At 41.5% G+C, this 17134-nt stretch overlaps 1 protein-coding gene across 2 annotated transcripts; it reads right to left on the reverse strand.

Moving 5' to 3' along the window:
- Positions 1-1635: 1635 nt before the first annotated feature.
- LOC139570654 (chondroitin sulfate N-acetylgalactosaminyltransferase 2-like) lies at positions 1636-16430 on the reverse strand. Of its 2 annotated transcripts, XM_071392717.1 has the most exons (9): positions 16229-16430; positions 9536-10495; positions 8588-8804; positions 8395-8496; positions 7985-8163; positions 7710-7804; positions 4372-4589; positions 4000-4081; positions 3774-3910 (listed from the first exon to the last, which is right to left on the reverse strand). In XM_071392717.1, the coding sequence occupies exons 2-8, from the start codon at positions 10185-10187 to the stop codon at positions 4033-4035; spliced, it is 1512 nt and encodes a 503-aa protein (XP_071248818.1). In that variant the 5' UTR covers positions 10188-10495; positions 16229-16430; the 3' UTR covers positions 3774-3910; positions 4000-4032. The 2 variants fall into 2 exon arrangements, with proteins under 2 accessions (XP_071248817.1, XP_071248818.1); XM_071392716.1 differs by lacking the exon at positions 4372-4589 and having other exon boundaries at positions 1636-3910; positions 16229-16367.
- Positions 16431-17134: the final 704 nt, after the last annotated feature.

Below are 17134 nucleotides of genomic sequence, written 5' to 3' on the forward strand. Positions count from 1 at the left end.
AAATTTTGAGCTCCGAGGCTTTCAAGAACCAAAAGACTGGAAACCATTTTTTTATATAGAGAGGAGAGGGCAATGTTTTAATGAGAAAATATGCTTTAAAAAAAATTCTAAGGCTGTCATGAGGACTCTTGTGATACAAAAAAAATTACTGTGTAACCTGGGATGCATTCAGTTCGCTTCAACGTTTTTTACATTGCGTGACGGTTTGTACTGAATTACACGATTCCCCAGTCTTTGACAGACGTTTGCTCCCGTTTGGTGGATGTGACCTGGTCAATGTGTGTGACAATCTAAAATCGCAAACTCGTGCAGCACACCATATACCATATATACAACTCACCTTCCGTGGCCTCCAACTGCTCTTAAATACAAGTAAAACTAAATGCATGCTCTTCAACCGATCGCTGCCTGCACCTGCCTGCCCGTCCAGCATCACTACTCTGGACGGTTCTGACTTAGAATATGTGGACAACTACAAATACCTAGGTGTCTGGTTAGACTGTAAACTCTCCTTCCAGACTCACATCAAACATCTCCAATCCAAAGTTAAATCTAGAATTGGCTTCCTATTTCCCAACAAAGCAACCTTCACTCATGCTGCCAAACATACCCTCGTAAAACTGACCATCTTACCGATCCTCGACTTCGGCGATGCCATTTACAAAATAGCCTCCAACACCCTCCTCAACAAATTAGATGCAGTCTATCACAGTGCCATCCATTTTGTCACCAAGGCCCCATATACTACCCACCACGGCGACCTGTACGCTCTCGTTGGCTGGCCCTCGCCTCATACTCGTCACCAAACACACTGTCTCCAGGTCATCTACAAGACCCTGCTAGGTAAAGACCCGCCTTCTCTGCTCGCTGGTCACCATAGCTGCACCCACCCGTAGCATGCGTTCCAGCAGGTATATCTCACTTGTCACCCCCAAAGCCAATTCCTCCTTTGGCCGCCTCTCCTTCCAGTTCTCTGCTGCCAATGACTGGAACAAACTACAAAAATCTCTGAAACTGGAAACACTTATCTCCCTCACTAGCTTTAAGCAACAGCTGTCAGAGCAGCTCATAGATCACTGCACCTGTACATAGCCCAAACAACTACCTCTTCCCCTACTGTATTTGTTTATTTTGCTCCTTTGCACCCTAGTATTTGTACTTTGCACACTCATCTACTGTCAAATCTACCATTCCAGTGTTTTAATTGCTATATTGTATTTACTTTGCCACCATGGCCTATTTATTGCCTTTACCTCCCTTATCTCACCTCATTTGCTCACATTGTATAGACTTATTTTTCTACTGTATTATTGACTGTATGTTTGTTTTACTCCATGTGTAACTGTGTTATGTGTCGAACTGCTTTGCTTTATCTTGGCCAGGTCGCAGTTGTAAATGAGAACTTGTTCTCAACTTGTCTACCTGGTTAAATAAAGGTGATATTAAATAAAAACATGTAACTGCCCTTTGGGCTAGCATAATCACAACGGTTTCCAATCGTCGTTCAATAAAGTACGTTTGCAACCCTGTTACCTGCTATCCATTTGAAATCACAAAAATAAGTCAAACATTTTGCTTGCTCTACATATATATATAAAAGCCTAAGCTACCATTTTATTTTTTTACACTGGAATGGGTAGTTCATGTTATTTTCTTTTTATTAATAAAGATTAGACCATTTCAAAACATACAAGTATGGCAATATGAATGGCTGCAAACATTCAGTCTCATCTTCATAACTATCAATAGCCTCAGGAGGAATATTTAGTATGCTACATTACCAAAAGTATGTGGACACCTGCTCGTCAAACATCTCATTCCAAAGTCATGGACATTAATATCGAGTTGGTCCCCCCCCCCCTTCGCTGCTATAACAGCCACCACTCTTCTGGCAAGGCTTTCCACTAGATGTTGGTACATTGCTGCAGGGACTTTCTTCCATTCAGCCACGAGCATTAGTGAGGCCTTGTGCCTGGGGGCATTGTCATGCTAAAACAGGAAAGGGCCTTCCCCAAACTGTTGCCACAAAGTTGGAAGCACAGAATCGTCTAAAATGTAATTGTATGTTGTAGCGTTAAGATTTCCCTTCACTGGAACTAAGGGGCCTAGCCCAAACCAATGAAATACAGCACCAGTCCTCTATTCCTCCACCAAACTTTACAGTTGGCACTATGCAACGGGGCAGGTAGCGTTCTCCTGGCATCCAACAAACCCAGTTTTGTCTACTCCAGAGTCCAATGTTGACAAGCTTTACATCACTCCAGCCGACGCTTGGCATTGCGAATGGTGATCTTAGGCTTGTGTGTGGCTGCTCGGCCATGGAAACCCATTTCATAAAGCTCCCGACGAACAGTTCTTGTGCTGACGTTGCTTCCAAAGGCAGTTTGGAACTCGGTAGAGTGGATTTCTTTTTTACATGCTTCAGCACTCGGCGGTCCCGTTCTGTGAGTTTGTGTGGCCTACCACTTTGCGGCTGAGCCGTTGTTGATCCTAGACGTTGCCACTTCACAATAACATCACTTACAGTTGACCGGGGCAGCTCTAGCAGGGTAGAAATTTGACGAACTGACTCGCTGGAAAGGTGCCATCCTATGACGGTGCTATTTTGAAAGTCACTGAGCTCTTCATTAAGGCCATTCTACTGTCTGTGGAGATTGCATGGCTGTGTGCTCGATTTTATACACCTGTCAGCAATGGGTGTGCCTGAAATAGCCAAATCCACTAATTTGAAGGGGTGTCCACATACACTATATATATAAAAGTATCTTTAATATCCTCATCTCCAGTTAATAGGCACATATTCAGACAAGTATGACATCCCTGGCTGCAAAAAATAATTATTTATACATTATTCCATTCAAGATTTAACTGGCATTGAGTGGCTGCAAGGCTCAATTTAATGAAATAATACTGTGAATCATCCTCAGAGAATAAATCAAGAAATGTCAGAAGAATGACACTTGTGCAAATTTGGAATGTGCTGCATGCTTTTTGCAAAGCTTTGTTTCAATTGCTTCTTCAATCCAGTCCGATCTGTAGAATTTGGTACATTTCCAAATAAACGCTGATAGGATAAACCTTCTTCAATGCTGATACACTGCCTCTGACTGATGGTTCCTTTGAACAAATCATATTCTAACATAAAAAGGTCCCTTTTTTTAATCACTGTACAAATTTAAACCAAGCTTAACATTACACAAATTAAACAATATGGCTATAGCGAGAACAGGTTATAGTAGCGATAAAATAAAATAAAAACACTTGTCCATTGATTGCTTGACCTCACAGGCAAGAACATTGCCTTGACTTGCTAATGATAGGTTATGCAAGTTTCCCCAGCTTCAAAGATGTACCATTAGCCTTTTTGTGTTGTTGACACAGGTAGTGCCATTCTCAGTCTCTTGAAATGTTTAAGTTGACACTTCACATTTACTAACATCCATAGGTGTCTAGCTGAGCTGTGAAATGTAACAGGATTTTGTGTAAACTGGTCTTCTATATAGTGCATTTTAATCATGTTAGTAACGACATGAGTGTACCTCAGCTCTTGTATTATTATTTTTTTGCGAGGAGTTCTGATTTAGAGTACCCAAGATGGCCACCTAACGAAAAGGCATTCAGTTTTCAGTATTGCTCTGGGTCTTGTAGGCCTGCTTGCGGAGGTGATTCTCGATCTCCTCGCGGAACACCAGCATGCCCAGGTGGGAATGGGACGCCTCGTTCATGGCTTTGGACTGGATGCACATGCGATACTGTTCTGGAGTCAGCTCGTCTGCACACTGCTTCTCGTGCCACAGGTGGAAGAGGCCGGATACCGGCGTACGCGTCACAATCAGGTCGCTCCGCAGGTACTTCCTGTACAAGTGGACATCTTCCACACCCCAACCTTTCACTTCCAGGTCAAAACCTCCTAGAAAATACAATTGAGGGGTAGAATATAACACAGTAAAAATATGTAACAAGCACGCATAACAATACTTATCAGTCAACACTGCTTACCTATATTGAGGAAGTCCGAGCGGTACTGACATGTCATTCCAAAGCCAAAATCTCTCCAGAATCCAGCATCTTTCTTGTGAATCTATACGGAAAGCACACTTGTCATTGGCGAGTTGACTAATGTCAACATTAAGTAACAATTAAATTTAAAAAATATATAGACAAAAGTTAATATATCAGTCAAAAGTTTGCACACACCTACTCATTACAGGGTTTTTCTTTATTTGTACTATTTTATACATTGTAGAATACTAGTGAAGACATCAAAACTATGAAATAACACATGGAATCATGTAGTAAATAAAAGTGTTAAACAAATGACAGCTTTGCATACTCTTGGCATTCTCTCAACCAGCTTCATGAGGTAGTCACCTGGAATGCTTTTCCAACCGTTTTAAAGGAGTTTCCACATATGCTGAACACTTGTTGGCTGGTTTTCCTTCACTGTGGTCCAACTCATCCCAATCCATCTCAATTGGGTTGAGGTCGGGTGATTGTGGAGGCCAGGTCATCTGATGCAGCACTCCATCATTCTCCTTCTTGATCAAATAGCCCTTAGACAGCTTGGAGGTGTGTTTTGGGTCATTGTCCTGTTGAAACACAAATGCTAGTTCCACTAAGCGCAAATCAGATGGGATGTCGTATCGCTGCAAAATGCTGTGGTAGCCATGCTGGTTAAGTGTGCTTTGAATTCTAAATAAATCACAGACAGTGTCACCAGCAAAGCACCCCCACACCATCACACCACCTCCTCCATGCATCACGTTGGGAACTACACATGCAGAGATCATCCGTTCACCTACTCTGTGTCTCACAAAGACACGGCGGTTGGAACCAAAAATCTAAAATTTGGACTCATCACACCAAAGTACAGATATCCACCGGTCTAATGTCCATTGGTTGTGTTTCTTGGCCCAAGCAAGTATCTTCTTATTGGTGTCCTTTAGTAGTGGTTTCTTTGCAGCAAAATCGACCATGAAGGTCTGATACACAAAGTGTCCTGTGAACAGTTGATGTTGAGATGTGTCTGTTACTTGAACTCGGTGAAGCATTTATTTGGGCTGCAATCTGAGGTGCAGTTAATTTCAGATTTCGGAGGCTGGTAACTCTAATGAATTTAACCTCTACTGCAGAGGTAACTCTGGGTCTTCCTTTCCTGTGGCGGTCCTCATGAGAGCCAGTTTCATCATAGCGCTTGGTGGTTTTTGCGACTGCACTTGAAGAAACTTTCAAAGTCCTTGAAATTTTCCGGATTGAATGAACTTCATGTCTTAAAGTAATTATGGACTGTTTCTCTTCGCTTATTTGAGCTGTTCTTGCCATAATATGGACAGCCTTTTACCAAATAGGGCTACTTCTGTATACCACCTGTATATCACAACACAACTGATTGTGGAATTTCTTTCCTTAATGCGTTTGAGACAAACAAACTTTTAACAAGGTACACCCGTTAATTGAAAAACATTCCAGGTGACTACCTCATGAATCTGGTTGAGAGAATTCAAACCGTGTGCAAAGCTGTCATCAAGGCAAAGGGTGGCTACTTTGAAGATACTCATAAAATATGTTTTGATTTGTTTACACTTTTTTGGTTACTACATGATTCCATATGTGTTATTTAATAGTTTTGATGTCTTCACTATTATTCCACAATGTAGAAAATAGTAAAAATAAGTAGGTGTGTCCAAACTTTTGACTGGTTTTGTGTGTGTGTAAGTTTGGGGCCACTTAGAAATGTCTTTGTTTTGAAAGAAAAGCAAATTTTCTGTTCATTTAAATAACATAAAATTGATCAGAAATACAGTGTAGACATTGCTAATGTTGTAAATTACTTTTGTAGCTGGAAACAGCAGATTTTTTTATGGAATATCTACATAGGCGTACAGAGGCCCATTATCAGCAACCATCACTCCTGTGTTCCAATGGCACGTTGTGTTAGCTAATCCAAGTTTATCATTTTAAAAGGCTAATTGATCATTAGAAAACCCTTTTGCAATTATGTTAGCACAGCTGAAAACTGTTGTCCTGATTAAAGAAGCAATAAAACTGTCCTTTAGACTAGTTGAGTATCTGGAGCATAAGCATTTGTGCATTCGATTACAGGCTCAAAATGGTTAGAAACAAAGACTTTCTTCTGAAAGTCTATTCTTGTTCTGAGAAATGAATGCTATTCCATGTGAGAACTTCTAACTTCAACTGTATATATAGTGGCTTGCGAAAGTATTCACCCCCTCTTGGCATTCTTCCTATTTTGTTGCCTTACAACTTGGAATTCAAATGGATTCTTTGGGGGTTTGTATCATTTGATTTACACAACATGTCTACCACTTTGAAGATGCAAAATATTTTTTTACTGTGAAACAAACAAGAAATAAGACCCCCAAAAAAGCCAATAGCCCCCCCAAAAGCCAATACTTTGCAGAGCCACCTTTTGCAGCAATTACAGCTGCAAGTCTCTTGGGGTATGTCTCTCTATAAGCTTGGCACATCTAGCCACTGGGATTTTTGCCCACTCTGCTGGAAGCAATTTCCAAACGCCTGAGGGTACCACGTTCGTCTGTACAAACAATAGTGCACAAGTATAAACACCATGGGACCACGCAGCCGTCACACCGCTCAGAAAGGAGACGCGTTCTGTCTCCTAGAGATGAATGTACTTTGGTGCGAAAAGTGCAAATCAATCCCAGAACAACAGCAAAGGACCTTGTTAAAATGCTGGACGAAACAGGTACAAAAGTATCTATATCCACAGTAAAACTAGTCCTATATCGACATAACCTGAAAGGCCGCTCAGCAAGGAAGAAGCCACTGCTCCAAAACGGCCATAAAAAAGCCAGACTACGGTTTGCAACTGCACATGGGGACAAAGATCGTACTTTTTGGAGAAATGTCCTCTGGTCTGATGAAACAAAAATAGAACTGTTTGGCCATAATGACCATCGTTATGTTTGGAGCAAAAAGGGGGAGGCTTGCAAGCCGAAGAACACCATCCCAACTGTGAAGCACGGGGTGGTAGCATCATGTTGTGGGGGTGCTTTGCTGCAGGAGGGACTGGTGCACTTCACAAAATAGATGGCATCATGTGGTAGGGAAATTATGTGGATATATTAAAGCAACAGCTCAAGACATCAGTCAGGAAGTTAAAGCTTGGTCGCAAATGGGTCTTCCAAATGGACAATGACCCCAAGCATACTTCCAAAGTTGTGGCAAAATGGCTTAAGGACAACAAAATCAAGGTATTGGAGAGGCCATCACTAAGCCCTGACCTCAATCCTATAGACAATTTGAGGGAACAACTGAAAAAGCGTGTGCGAGCAAGGAGGCCAACTAACCTGACTCAATTACATCAGCTCTGTCAGGAGGAATGGGCCAAAATTCACCCAATTTATTGTGGGAGGCTTGTGGAAGGCTACCCGACACGTTTGACCCAAGTTAAACAATTTAAAGGCAATGCTACCAAATACTAATTGAGTGTATGTAAACTTCTGACCCACTGGGAATGTGATGAAAGAAATAAAGGCGGAAATAAATCATTCTCTCTATTATTATTCTGACATTTCACATTCTTAAAATAAAGTGGTGATCCTAACTGACCACTCAGATTAAATGTCAGGAATTGAGAAAAACTGAGTTTAAATGTATTTGGCTAAGGTGTATGTAAACATCAGACTTCAACTGTACATACATACACTATTTTTTCATGTACTTACAAGTTGACTTTCAATGGGGGGAGCCAGCTCCAGATTTCCATAGACTATGGCAGGATTATACAAACTGAAAACCACCGGATAAAAGACTCTCTTGTCTACAAGAAGAAAACACAAAAACGGATGAATTTTACATATAGTATATTTTGGTACAAATTACATCCAAAATGCCCATAGTACACGTTTAGAAAAAAGTCACACCACCTGCATTAAGTACTCATAATTAGAAATTAGGAAACATGAATGTGTAGGCTAATGTTTTGGTAGAAGGCACCTACTTGGAGCGGTGTGAAGACGGCAGGTGTTGAGATAGTCCAGTGTGAAGTAGATATCCACATCACAGAAGAACATCAATACGTCACCCTTCTTCCAGGTATGGGCACCGATGTCCAGACCCCTGCCTCTGGAAAACTCCTCGTCCACTGGGATAAGTGTGTAGTTGGAAAAGCTTGCCTCCCTAAAAACCAACAATGCCATTTAAATAGAGGTGTTGTTTGCGCCCGAAACCCCCTTTTCTATAGAGCAAGGGGTAACATCAGTCAGTCACACTCAACCAAGCAACTCAAAACATTGGGTAGATTCCTTCCTTTAGATGTCTTGACTAGAAAATAACATAACATATGGACAAGTGAGAAATGTACAGCAGTAAAATCACAATTCCTTTCTTTCATATTAAAAGACAACAAACCTGGACATTTTTTCCAAATAAGACTTCACCTCTTGTAAGCCCTCTTGTCCAAAGTAGACCACCGTAAGATGCACTCGCCTATCGTGTTCTATGCAAACTTCCCTGCAAACAAAAAAAAACTGTTACCACAATCTTCACAAATACTAGGCGTAGGCTGCATATTGCCCTTTTCACGTGACTCACCACCACTAACCTGAAGTTGTGTAGGAACTGTGAGAATGCCTCTGTTCTGCCTGCCAACGGCACAATGATATTGATGATGATTCCAGTTGTTTCTACGGACGTGCTTCTGACTTTCATTAAAGGCCCAAAAGGACGGAAAAGAGTGACATGGCGGAAGTTGTCAGAGTCCTCTTTTGCAAAGAAGAGCTCGTAGAGTGTGCCCTTGTCCCGTTCTGTTCTGTACAGCCCTGTCCACATAAAGGGGAAACATCAGTTTTGTCAAACATAGGGAACAAATATTGTTCCAACTTTACAGGCTAGATTACATTTTACATTTTTGCTGGCATGAAACAAGCAGATAGTAATCTGCATCAGGGGTTCCCCATGCTGGCCCTCAGCCACTCCACATACACTGAGTGTACAAAACACTAGGAACGCCTTCCTAATTTTGAGTTGCATCCCCCTTTGCCCTCAGAACAGCCTCAATCCATTGGGGGCATGGACACTACAAGGTGTCAAAAGCGTTCCATAGGGAAGCTGGCCCATGTTGACTCCAATGCTTCCCACAGTTGCTTCCCACAGCGTGAAGTTGGCTGGATGTCCTTTGGTTGGTGGATCATTCTTGATACACACGGGAAACTGTTGAGCTTGAAAATCCCAGCAGCGTAGCAGTTCTTGACACTCAAACTGGTGCGCCTGGCTCCTACTACCATACCCTGTTCAAAGGCACTTACATTTTTTGTCCCCTGGATTCACCTGGTCAGTCTATCATAGAAAGAGCAGGTGTTCCTAATGTTTTGTACACTCAGTGTATGTGGAAGCACTAGCATTTAATTTAATTGGTCAATTTATCATCAGGCCCATAATTAAATCAGCCATGCTGGTAGTGGAATAAATAATATGTGGAGTGGCTGGGGGGGTCCCCCGAGGATCAGGTTGAGAACCACTGTTATACATTTCCCCAGTATAGCGCTCTTACCCTCAGTAAAGTGGCTCTCGGTGTAGGTCTGCCTCTGCATGGGCACATCATCCTCCTGGCCATCCTCCTCGTCTGGGTTGTTTATGACGTCCAGGGCTGCCTCAATGACCTCCACCAGCTCATCCCTGCGGTCCTTCCGCACAGGCTTCTCCTCTGGGTGCCTGGTCAGCCCCATCTCCAGCTGATACACCTTACTAGAGGTGAAGCTCTCGAAGGGGACCAGGGCGTACTCGCTGGGCAGCCGTGCTCCCGTGTTCACCTCGGCTTTGTCGATCTGGGAGTGGAGGAATTCGAGAAGATCCCCAGGCTCCTGGTCCTTGGTTTCAACCAGCCCCTGGACCCCAGGACCTTCCTTTCTGTCCTGCAGGACCTTGAGTTTCTCACTCATCTCCTGGAGCTCCTGCTTGAGTTGGGCGATCTGCCGCTTGAGGCTGGCGGCGCGGCTGAGGTGCCGCTCCTCCTGCTCTTGCAGCAGTGCCTGGTAGTACTCCTTTCCATGGGACTCCCCTCCCAGGCCAGGCAGGACCAGGCTAACATCAGCTGGGGGAGTGCACTCCAGCAGGTAAGCAAAGAGGAGGAGGACCAGCAACAGGAAGAGCCCCAGGAGCATCCAGCGCATCCGGCCCTGCAGCGGCAAGCTTCGCCTGGGCATCACACTCGCATGCAGTCTATGGGCGACAAGTCTGCATTCCCCTTCAACGTCAGGGAAATCTACTTTAAGATGTACAGAATTAGGTCCAATTCATATTCTAGGATTGTTAAAAAGTTCCCTTTAATTAACAAGTTATATTAGCAACTCAAGTTGGATGTTTGTTCGAGTGCAGCTATAAAAAGCTATTTTGTTCATTCATGTCACATCATTCAGATCAAGTCAGGAACACCTCGTGTGTCTTGTTTGATGGGGAGTGACATTGTGAGTGGAATCCATTTTCATTCCTCCCATCAGTGTGTATTTAGAACCTTTAGAAGAAAATGCAAATCAGTAATCAATATGCTGACAACAAATTATGTAAGAAAATAAATGCTGGTGCAATAAATGCAATGTTGACCTAGCTATGATTTCAAGAGGAACTTGAATTTCATGATATTTTACTAGGTTATACGAGGTAACTAGAATAGACTTTCCTCTGAACCACTTTCCCTCAATGTGATTTTTATTTAAGGCTCGATCTCAGGGCTGTGTCATACAAAGCAGCAATGTCTACTACTATTCTGCTAGCAGGACTAACGATGACCTCACTTTCCTATGGTAACCTTCAAAATAAAAGCCTGCATTTCAAAACATTGCAAGGTGGAAAACTAATTCAAAAGATATTACATTTTAATCAATGACGATTTCTCTTGTGCTCATTAGCAAATGCATAAAACATTTTTTTTTACATGTCTATTTAAGACAACTATCTAAAAATACAGATTGCTATTTATTTTTTTACTTGTGCTCTTGTGCTCATTAGCAAATGCATAAAACATTTTTTTTTACATGTCTATTTAAGACAACTATCTAAAAATACAGATTGCTATTTATTTTTTTACTTAACTAGGCAAGTCAGTTAAGAACTCATTCTTATTTACAATGACGGCCTACACCGGCCAAACCCGGACGACGCTGGGCCAATTGTGCACCGCCCTATGGGACTTCCAATCACGGCCAGTTGTGATACAGCCTGGATTCGAACCAGGGTGTCTGTAGTGACGCCTCTAGCACTGAGATGCAGTGCCTTAGACCGCTGCGCCACTCGGGAGCTCAATTGTAATCGTTAAGGACTGGGGAGTTTTTCCAGGATAAAAAAAGAAACGGAATGGAGTTAAGCACCGGTAAAATCGTTGAGGAAAACCTGGTTCAGTCTGCTTTCCACCAGACACTGGGAGATTAATTAACCTTTCAGCAGGACAATAACCTAAAACACAAGGCCAAATCTACACTGGAGTTGTTGTGTGGCCGAGTTACAGTTTTGTCTTAAATCTGCTTGAAAATATATGGCAAGGCCTGAAAATGGTTGTCTAGCAATGATCAACAACCATCTTGAAGAATTTTGAAAAGAATAATGGAAAAATTTTGCACAATTCAGGTGTGGAAAGCTCTTAAGAGACTTACCCAGAAAGACTCAAAGCTGTAATCGCTGCCAAAGGTGATTCTAACATGTATTGACTCTGGGTTGAATACCTATCTAATCAAGATACAGTGGGGAGAACAAGTATTTGATACACTGCCGATTTTGCAGGTTTTCCTACTTACAAAGCATGTAGAGGTCTGTAATTTTTATCATAGGTACACTTCAACTGTGAGAGACGGAATCTAAAACAAAAATCCAGAAAATCACATTGTATGATTTTTAAATAATTAATTTGCATTTTATTGCATGACATAAGTATTTGATCACCTACCAACCAGTAAGAATTCCGGCTCTCACAGACCTGTTAGTTTTTCTTTAAGAAGCCCTCCTGTTCTCCACTCATTACCTGTATTAACTGCACCTGTTTGAACTCGTTACCTGTATAAAAGACACCTGTCCACACACAATCAAACAGATTCCAACCTCTCCACAATGGCCAACACCAGAGAGCTGTGTAAGGACATCAGGGATAAAATTGTAGACCTGCACAAGGCTGGGATGGGCTACAGGACAATAGGCAAGCAGCTTGGTGAGAAGGAAACAACTGTTGGCGCAATTATTAGAAAATGGAAGAAGTTCAAGATGACGGTCAATCACCCTCGGTCTGGGGCTCCATGCAAGATTTCACCTCGTGGGGCATCAATGATCATGAGGAAGGTGAGGGATCAGCCCAGAACTACACGGCAGGACCTGGTCAATGACCTGAAGAGAGCTGGGACCACAGTCTCAAAGAAAACCATTAGTAACACACTACGCCGTCATGGATTAAAATCCTGCAGCGCACGCAAGGTCCCCCTGCTTAAGCCAGTGCATGTCCAGGCCTGTCTGAAGTTTGCCAATGACCATCTGGATGATCCAGAGGAGGAATGGGAGAAGGTCATGTGGTCTGATGAGACAAAAATAGAGCTTTTTGGTCTAACTCCACTCGCCGTGTTTGGAGGAAGAAGAAGTATGAGTACAACCCCAAGAACACCATCCCAACCGTGAAGCATGGAGGTGGAAACATCATTCTTTGGGGATGCTTTTCTGCAAAGGGGACAGGACGACTGCACCGTATTGAGGGGAGGATGGATGGGGCCATGTATCGCGAGATCTTGGCCAACAACCTCCTTCCCTCAGTAAGAGCATTGAAGATGGGTCGTGGCTGGGTCTTCCAGCATGACAACGACACGAAGCACACAGCCATGGCAACTAAGGAGTGGCTCCGTAAGAAGCATCTCAAGGTCCTGGAGTGGCCTAGCCAGTCTCCAGACCTGAACCCAATAGAAAATCTTTGGAGGGAGCTGAAAGTCCGTATTGCCCAGCGACAGCCCCGAAACCTGAAGGATCTGGAGAAGATCTGTAGGGAGGAGTGGGCCAAAATCCCTGCTGCAGTGTGTGCAAACCTAGTCAAGAACTACAGGAAACGTATGATCTCTGTAATTGCAAACAAAGGTTTCTGTACCAAATATTAAGTTCTGCTTTTCTGATGTATCAAATACTTATGTCATGCAATAAAATGCAAATTAATTACTTAAAAATCATACAATGTGATTTTCTGGATTTTCGTTTTAGATTCCGTCTCTCATAGTTGAAGTGTACCTATGATAAAAATTACAGACCTCTACATGCTTTGTAAGTAGGAAAACCTGCAAAATCGGCAGTGTATCAAATACTTGTTCTCCCCACTGTATATCAGTGTTTTATTTTTCATTATTTTGTTTTACAAGTGTTAGAATTTTTCCACTTTGACAGAGTATTTTGTGTAGATTGTTGACAGAAAATTACAATTAAATCAATTTGTAACAACAAAATGTGGAAAAAGTCAAGGGGTGTGAATACTTTAGTGTCATTTCATGAGGGCACTAAATAATACAGAGTATTGCTGACCTTTTACTACACTCATTCCATAGGCCACAACACAAATCACTGTATATTAAATACATATTGGCTTATAGTGAAAAATCTATTATTTGTGCCGATGTAAAAGTGGGGTTGGGTACTCAGTAGGGTCTGTACAATCTATATAAGGTGTAATTTCACGAGGCACTGAATAATACGGATTGTTGCTGGCCTTTTACTACAACCATTTGATAGACAAAGCAAATCACTGTATTTGAACTATATATTGTCTTATATAAAAATTCAAATAAAGATATATTATTTGCGCTGATGTAAAAGTGGTGTTGGGAGTACTTTTTTAAAACCTGTTCCCTTCCAGTGTGTAATAAAATGCCTTTCCATGCTACCGACTTACATGCACACTTGCCTTGGCCTAACTGAGGTGCCAAGTACTGATTATAAGTAGGTGATTAGTTGAGAAGCAAACTGCTTCAAAGACACAATGAAAACAATGATGGACTGGCATACCTCTTAACAACCTAGATTAACCTAATGCTGATGAGCCAGCTGCATCTTGGCTTTATACATTTAAATCAGCCCAAGGCCAGCCTTAACATGTGCCAAAAATTGCATCAGGACAATTGCTTGGCCTGACAAATAAATAGTTTGCCTCTAGGGCTTAGGTTCTGGACTGAAAGTCACAGAAATCTGTGTTCTGTTTTTTGGCAATTGTGTGAACATTTTATTTGTCTCCTCATAAAATATGTGCTCACTGACAAATGCCTAAACTCATGGATCATACAGCCCATGTGTTTTCTCACAAATGACAATTGGGAGACAAGTTATTATTACTTTGCCTTTGTCTTATTAGAAGTCCTGTCTTATTTTAAGCAACAATCATAAGTAGAAACACTTGTTTCAGTAAAAAGCTGAGGGATGGTGCTGGAGAAATGTACCACTCTCAAATTCATAGACAGAGCTATGGATGCAATGACTGACCATCCATGATATCAAAGTTATAGTTTTAACTATGTTTTGCGGCTACAGTTGAAGTCAGAAGTTTACCTTAGCCAAATACATTTAAACTCAAATATTTTAAGTATCTCACATTGTTCCGGTAATTCTCACATAGAAACTTCATCGGGAGGAAGGATGTTTGACATGCTTTTTACATTTCTATCTCAATTTTTGAGAAGATGAAAGTGGACATTTTAGGCTCTTTTTAGACCTAAACGCACCTCCTGTAAGACCCTATCTGTGAACTGTGTAAGATTTAGATTCATGGAATAAGTCCAAACAGTTTGTGATATCAGGTAATTCACTTGGAGAAGGTCTCACCACATCCAATGATGGTGAGGAATAAAGTTTGGTGTGACAGGAACTACCAAAGCAATTAACATACAAATAGAACATGCTAATGATCAGAATTGTTCTTCAGGTTAGGGCATAGATCAAACAGGTAGACCTAATGCCGGACCCTGAGTTAGGAACATGGCTACACTGCAGCCAAAGATTTCGATAACTAACCCAAGTGAGTCATAGTGGACAGAACAAGGAATGAGGTGGGCAGAGCCAAGCACGAGCTAGCGAGATCCTACTGGCCCGTTCTAACCGATATTTGCATATTTCCGTTAGGGAACGCCTACTCTGAAGTGCGCTTGTGCAATAACTCAATTCGCCTTTGCGCTCCTTCTGAACAATGAAAAAAAAATAACTTTGGCAAAGAGTAAAGTCTACAAACGTTGTCCACTCCGTACGTAACATATTCTAGTTTTGGGCAAAGAGAAATTTATTGAGATCAAATGTTTCATTGATGAAAATGTGTATAATGTTGGCCACTGGGCTTCCTCTCACTACCGTATTTGGTAGTGAGTGGAAACCCGACGCTTCACCTTTATACATCCGGGGAAATATCTGTCTCATTGTTCTATCTGTTCTGCTGTAGCAGCACTCCGTATTATTCAGTGCACCATGAAATGACATCATATATAGACTCTACAGACCCTACTGAGTACTCCCAACCCACATTTACATCGGCACGAATAATAGTTTTTTCACTATAAGCCAATATGTATTTCTTATACAGTGAATTGCAGTGAATGGAGTAATGAGTCACCAGCACTCTGTATTAAACCCGTTGTCCAGCACAATAGACCAATTTAAGTTTCGTAGACTATTGAGTAATTCCAATGACATATATTTGTATTTTATTAAAAGTGTATTTACATATAGCCTACTACACAATAGCTTTCAACATATCAGTATTGGTGTAAACTTTCTAAAGAAATGTTGATATGAATATTACAATATTAAAAGTACGTCAAATTATCCATTTCTTTTTTGAAAGGTGGCTGCAATGCTATGAAAAACAGTTGTACCGCACCGGAGTGCCAAAAAATATCTACATTCCCAAAGTGTAGGATGTCTTTGTAGTGGGCCTATTATTTTGAAAGATAATTCCGCGATCCTGCTGCCAGGAAAACGGTAATGCAATGTCTGCTTATGTAACTGCTACCTCTAGGAAAATAGCTAGCTAACAAGCTACAACGTTAGCCGAGCCTATATGAGCTTGTGGCTAGATAGATAACCAAACTACAAAGGGAACCAGAGTTGGCTAGCTGGGAAGCTAGCTAACACCTAGATACGTGTAAACAACGGCTTGATTTGAGCTGGTACAGTGTTGTTTAGCTAGTTAGCTAGCTATATATCAACAAATATTTGCGTCGAACAGTAAATAATATTTTTAGCAAATACTTACTCATATAGTCAGACCTCCTTTCAAGGAATAAAACGCAGTAACATCAAAAGGGATGCTAAACAACGCCACAGAGGAAAGTGGACTGATCGAAAAACTATACTTCCGGGCGGCCAAGGCGTTTCTATAGCTACTTCTAAATAAAAGTTCATACATTTGCAGATAGCAATAGGCGAAATCTTTATAAAATTCAATGAAGTTTTAAACACAAGTGAAAGACGTATGACACAGCCAGCAATGAACAAAAGACAACTCAAGTTAATCAATCAATTATTAAAGTTAATTAAAAGTATAATAAATGCAAGTGCATTTAAAGGGGCGGCAGGTAGCCTAGTGGTTAGAGAGTTGGGCTAGTAACCGAAAGGTTGCTAGATTGAATCACCGTGCTGACAAGGTAAAGATCTGTTGTTCTGCCCCTGAACAAGGCAGTTAACCCACTGTTCCTAGGCCGTCATTGTAAATAAGAATTTGTTCTTAACTAAAGGGCCGGCAGGTAGCCTTGTGGTTAGAGCGTTGGGCCAGTACCCTGAACAAACCCACCAGGCCATCATTGTAAATAATAATCTGTTCTTAACTGGCTTGCCTAGTTAAATAAAGGATAAATACAAATACAATTGTGCCTTATTTCCCATCCAGGCTGCTTTTAACATCTGAAAATACATCTGACAAACTTTGATTTGAGTGATAACTTAAGAATAAATAGGAACGCGAAGCGAAGCGGCCATCTCGGTCGGTTCCTGAATTTATCCCGGAAAAGTATTTTTCACTCAGTTGGCAGTGGCACATGATGCCTTTATGTACAGTTGAAGTTGGAAGTTTACATACACTCGTTTTTCAACCACTACACACATTTCTTGTTAACAAACTATCGTTTTTGAAAGTTGGTTAGGACATCTACTTTGTGCATGA

The sequence above is a fragment of the Salvelinus alpinus genome, chromosome 3 (genome assembly GCF_045679555.1).
Source record: "Salvelinus alpinus chromosome 3, SLU_Salpinus.1, whole genome shotgun sequence".
Classification (NCBI taxonomy): domain Eukaryota; kingdom Metazoa; phylum Chordata; class Actinopteri; order Salmoniformes; family Salmonidae; genus Salvelinus; species Salvelinus alpinus.